The sequence below is a fragment of the Cyclospora cayetanensis genome, unplaced genomic scaffold, assembly GCF_002999335.1.
Source record: "Cyclospora cayetanensis isolate NF1_C8 unplaced genomic scaffold, CcayRef3 CcayRef3_contig_86, whole genome shotgun sequence".
NCBI lineage: Eukaryota > Apicomplexa > Conoidasida > Eucoccidiorida > Eimeriidae > Cyclospora > Cyclospora cayetanensis.
The window spans coordinates 126,468-132,636 of NW_020312759.1; the positions used below are offsets into that span (position 1 = coordinate 126,468).

General features: G+C 47.2%; 1 protein-coding gene across 1 annotated transcript; it reads left to right on the forward strand.

Annotated features, from left to right (window-relative positions):
* The first annotated feature begins 475 nt into the window (after positions 1–475).
* On the forward strand, positions 476–820 carry LOC113146976. Its single transcript, XM_026335921.1, has one exon. The coding sequence runs from the start codon at positions 476–478 to the stop codon at positions 818–820; it is 345 nt and encodes a 114-aa protein (XP_026191706.1).
* Positions 821–6,169: the final 5,349 nt, after the last annotated feature.

Genomic DNA, 6,169 nt, shown 5'->3' on the forward strand with positions numbered 1-6,169 from the left:
TGTTGCTGAGCTCCTGCTCTCTTCCTCGGGAAGCCCCAGCCACGCGTCGTCCTACAGATATGTGGTTAGAAACCGTTGATGTGGAATAGGACCAAGTCATTGCGCCTAGTGCACTTTCAGCGAGTTGCGCAGTGACTACGTGGTCATGCTCTGTTTCGACTGCTAAGTGGCACCGTGTTGCATATTTGGCAACGAGGGTGTCAGGTGGCCCTTATTCTTAAACTTAGTATTCTTTCTTATTTCTGTTGGTAATCTTCGCAATAAGAAGATATCTCGACATCTGATTCGTGGAAGTGCGCAGTTTTAAGGGTCTACGCATGTGATCAGCCTTGGTGTTGTGGCGTATGTTGGTTTCACACTATTGGAGCTGCTCGTATACACTAATGTGACACTTCCCGATTTCCTGGTGATACGAAGGTGTGTTTGTATGTGTATGCTTGTTGGAACTGCGATCAGCTTCTTCGTTTCTTCAGCGATGCATCCTGTTGGCGGTGGGGCCCTGTACTGGGGTCTGCGCAACTTTATTCAGACTGCTCGGCATCGCTGCGTACGCTACGGGCGGCTGATGGACATGAACTGGGACTTTGCGCGTGCGTCTATGAACGGAACACCTAAATTTTCATATGATCCGTCGGTAAACGAATGGAGGCACTCTGTTGACAACGAGCACTGGACTGGAGCAGGAGGAATGATATGGTCCGACATCTCCATGAACTTTATTTGGTGGTCATTCTGGGCGTTCTGGGTATATTTTACGATTGCGAGGTGGCACGTTAACGGAAAGATGGACACTTTTTCCAAATGGAAAAATACGGAGTAATAGGACAAGGAAGCAGCATCGGTGGCACGGGGAGGACTCGGCAGAGCACTCTGCTTGGTTCTACCTATTCGGTGTCAAGGCCCATGGAGGTCCGTCATCTGTTGCTTCGTCTGCACGTTAGCACTGATGCATTTGCAGCCGTTTCTCTGCTCTGTGTTCATGGTGTAGCACGTGTTTTTGATCAAAACTCCGTACTTGCGCTGAAGGGCCATTGCAGGCCAACAAAGACGGCAGGGCAGTGGCCAGAAGGCTGCGCCCCACATGGAACCTGAAGTGTTGCGCCTAACGCGAATCGTTATCACTTGGGGGCCCATGGGGACCATGATACCCTGTAGAATACAGTCAGCAGGTGCGGCATTGCCCCACCAATGACGCTTTCTTGAAGACGTCCAGTGTACGTCAGAAGTGGCTCGGACGTCTATAGGTTGCGGGTACAGTTCTTTTTGCCGGTAGGGGTGAACCTGAAATAGTTGTTTCGGCATTAATTCTAGTAATGACGGTGGAAGGCAGCTCAAGTCGTTGGGGTCACCGTGGTGTCAACAGATCAGCGAAACAACTGCCTTCAAGGCTTGATTACTCGGAGCAGCGGTCAGATATATGGCTGTGAGGCCGTTGAACATGACAAAAGGCACGCATTTTCAGTCTCAAAATGATGCTAAGAAGATTTAGACTCTTCAAGATGCAAGGCTGAGCACCACTGTCAGCAATGATCCCGGCTCCCGGAAAGGGGTACAGGTAGGCAGAGTATTTGCAAGAATCACCATTCCAAACGGAAGTTCAGCTAAAATGATGTACGGACGATATGAAGACTAAAAACATATAGGTCCATGGGACCCCCGTCAAGTGCTGCGTTTTCTTCAAAATGAACATTAGTTAGTAAAAGAGACGCTTCCCGGGTTCACCTTTACAGATATTTCTAGCAGGGGGGTTCACGTCTGCTGTTGACCGAGGAAATGGCTGATTCCAGAGTCTAATTGTCCCCTTCAGCGTTCCATACACTATCTCAGTAGGGAGACACTTCACTCCGAATAACAACTGTCAATGTAGCTTGCATTGTCCTTCCGAAAGACCCCCCTTTTTCCCTGCCCGCACGCCCTAGAGTTCCGGTATGTGGAAACGTGCAGGTGTGCCCTATTACAGGGAGTCTTTACAGCTAGTGGCAAATGGAGTATCCCACACACGCACACAGCATGACGTCGTATCGTATTGAGTGTATACAACTCTGCAATAAATAATATACATGAACGGGCGAGATAAATAATCAACTTTTTAGTTCCTCTAGTTTATACATCATCAATGGCGCCAAGAGAGCCGAAGTGTAGCTTTGCCCGATACACACTTGCAGCTTCTCTCATATAATGCTGCCGACAGCCCGGTACCTTTCCTGCAGCCTCTATTCACAGTATGCTGAAGGCGCAGGTAGACTCACAACTCACTTATTTCCACAGTCATGCAGGGCCACTAGTTTCTAATGCATGATGGTGTGTTGCTTTGCCGTGACCCACCCTCCGAAATACTTAATGGAACGCATGAGCTCGGTAGTTTCAAAATCACATTTGCAATACAGGAAGCGGACACAAGCCTTAGGTACCAGCTTTTTTGAAAATCGCAGTTTGCCTATCTTAAATTTGACTTGTCAGGGCTATGCATCTGCTAGTATGCCTGTCGAAAATATGCGCCTCTTTCCCTTCGCTACTACGTCGCCCCCTGTACACATCCACTACCAGCGTGAAGTCTTTGGCGAGATCCAGCTGACAATGCTCTAGTTTTACGCCCAGCAGCACCAGGAAGTGCCACTGCTCGTTCACAGTAATTTGTATTGGGCTTGCTCTGCCTCTACTCGAATATTTGTGCCCTCCGTAGCCGAGTTCCATGTGCCAATTATTTGTTCTCCTGTTTAGTCTCTTAAAATGCAACAATCACCCATCAATGCTTCTACATGAATTTTAGCATCGCTCTGTGTAAGCGAAGAGGTCGGCCAGCTATTATCACTTTTGGCAACAACCGAAGCCACGTAACATGCCTGAATGCGGCAACTGTCTCCAGCGTTTGCTCCAAATGAAAGACTGAAATACGTTTTAGTGGTCTTGTATACGGCGGGATATCACCAAAAGCCGCTGAGAGCACACGCCCTGAATCTGCACCGCTTGATGAAGCCCCGCTAAACATCGTATTCTGCTAGTTTCAGTTTGATTGCTTGCTGAAATATGCTGCAGCTTCCGTGTTGTTCTATTTCCACCTTCACTCATTTCCAGCAGTTCCACCTTTGCACATGTACATTTGATTTCGTGTTTTAGAGAATGCCGTTTTATGCTGAGGAAGCTGATTAGAGCCCTTTTACCAGTGTAAGTCGAAAGCATCTAAATGCAGTGTGTGCCCTTTCTACTGCACCGGAAACCAGCATTTCCTCACCCATGGCCGCGGGTATTCCTTGGTGCCTCACGGCATCATCTTAATGTACCATGGAATGAAGCACTCAAGTCCACACTAATAGCGGACAAAGCAGTCACACAACAGCCGAGCTATGCATCGCTCAGAACTGGTGCATTCATTGCTCTCTAGTTGATCTAAGCCTTGTTGGCCCGCGCGACAAAGGTTTTTCCGCCTTTGGGGCTACCAAAGGCTTCGCTTTTTCCCCTCTAATTCTTCCTAAAACCCATTGTCTCTCTATGAATCCCCTACACGGTGGGAATCCCGTTCTCGTTGCCCCGTTGGTTGGATCATCCTCAGAATTTTCACAGGCACGTTACTAGACTGAAAGGCTCAGCAACACCTTAAGATGACGCACCACAGCTATAGCAATAATGTGATGGCCCTCAAGGTGATAGCCGCTACTGAATGCAGTACTTTAGGCAACCGCAGTTTAATACAGCTGCAGATTCTAATAACCTGCATCTGTGGCTGATGATGACTCACCACAGCTATAGCAATAATGTGATGGCCCCCAAGATGATAGCCGCTACTGAATGCAGTAATTTAGGCAACCGCAGTTTAATACAGCTGCAGATTCTAATAACCTGCATCTGTGGCTGATGATGACTCACCACAGCTATAGCAATAATGTGATGGCCCCCAAGATGATAGCCGCTACTGAATGCAGTAATTTAGGCAACCGCAGTTTAATACAGCTGCAGATTCTAATAACCTGCATCTGTGGCGGAGGGTGGGTCTCAAGTAAATCGTGCTTGTTTCAGGACAGTATAAATTCCCAGCTAAACCTTACTGAAGCCCGCTGGGACACCTAAAGCCCATGCTAGCTAACTAGAGGCCACAAACCGCTTCTCTCACCTTGCATTTCTGTGTTCTCTCCCAGAGAAGGTAAGCCTCTGAGTGTGGAAATCTGTAGCCTTGACAGGGTGCAAAACTCTCAACCCTTCGAGCGAGTCTCGGTTGTGGGGCACTCAAGAACAAATTACTAGCACCTCTCTCTGGAAAAAATCGCCTCAAATTAATGGGGTCATAACCACACGCACAGCCTTTTGTCAATGGTGCAGTAGTGTGAATGGGGCTACAGAAGGCATAGCGTCTTACAAGGCCTAGGCGCCGTCAGTTTCACTTCTTAGGGATGCAGAGCAGGTAAATGTACAGCTACACAGCGCAAGATAGCTCGCTTTGTGCAAGCAGGCGTATAGAATACTCCCGGACTTCACCCTTTTGGAATGGGTTTGGGCATTCTGTTGGTTGTTGTCCTACGTCTACGATACTGGATAAAATCCCCTTGCAGCAGGGGGCTTTAAGAAAAACATTCATTCCCTGGAGTTCCTTCGGTTCCTTCGTTGTCCTCAAACTATTGTTGTGCTCTCCACGCATTGTCTTAGTCGTCCTCTTCGTGGTAGATTTACGGCAAAACTCGTGATGGGCAGCATGGATGCGTAACTTGGTCAAAAGTATAGGCACTCAAATCGCAATAGGGAAGATATCTAGCGTCGAGATCGTACGCACGCAAGAATGTTCATCTGCACTCGTACTAGAAAAAGAGGTGATTGAGGAGTCCATCTGAAGGTGGATGAGGAATTCAAATAGATATCATAATGACCTTTATTGGCACACCGATCGTTTCACAAGATCATACAATGAATGCAACAGAGCGTCGCCTTGTTTGCTCAAAGCCAACAGAAGTGTGCATTTATGGCAGAGCTAGCTCACTTCGTGTTTCATTGGTGCAAGGTATCAGAGCTCCTGATGGCAAGATATGAGAGGATCTAGGAGAACCTGTAGCGGGCTTCATTTCTTTAGGCATATTGCACCATATTGGTGATGGCCAGTTGCAGTTCTGTAGAGTGCTGACTTAATAGCTTGCTTGTTCATATTTATCACCTGCTCTAGCGTAGCATAAACCTCACAATTTAACAATGGCTGCTATGTAGCTGCCTTGCGTAGCATGCTACACATGTGTACTTTACACGCACAAGTTATATGCAACAAAGATTTTGTCAGGTATTGACCTAGTGTAGTGCTCTTTAGCTTATTATGTACTTAAGAGTAAATGTATCTTCATACCACAAAAGCGAACGGTGTTGGGTTTACGTTAAGCTTTTGCAGTCTCTGAGCACTAGTACTGTTTCGCATTACAAGGTATGCACGGTACCCTCTCTTTCCTTACGTCGAATCCCCTTGGATGAGGACAGTAAAAGGAAGTAGATCTTGTGACTGACGCTGAACTATTGCCCCTGGGTTTTATGTGGTTTGGTGGGCCAGGGGCGTTCTTTCAGAACTAAGTAGAACAACGCATCAGGACAGGCACAAAGCCTGCATCCAATCTCTGTGATGCTGCCTTACTCTGCAGCATAAAGAAGCTGCCAGATATAAGTCACTTACACACTTCGTGCTATACTGGCGCTACTTAATTCAGTTGAGCATTTACGTTGCATAGCATGGCCGGCTCAATTTCATATTCTTCCCATAAGTTTAAGCTAAACAGAACGGCCATATTTCTTTGCCTGCACTGCACATAGCTTCGGCCTGAGGGGCGAGGACAGCAAGGGAACACGCTGAAGAACCTTCTTTTCACTTAGGGCAAGCTAACCTAGCAAGACATCGGCAACACTACAAACAGGCTCATACACTGTCGATTCTCAACGTGTTTTGTTGGCTAAATGTAGCATTTAAGAACAGCCACATCATTCAGTCAGTAAGTCACTGCATTTAACCCTGACGACGCATTAGGAAGTGTCAACGAGTAGCGTGTCCCGCTTCACGGGTTGTATCTAGAGAACGCTTGCTCTTTGCTAGGGCTGAAAAAGAGCTTCGAATACTCTAGCCAACGATGAGGGATCCAATTCGAGCAAAAGTTTGGTATGTTACTTCGGAGAAAACAAAAATCTCGGTGATAGGCACAGGATCTTCGAC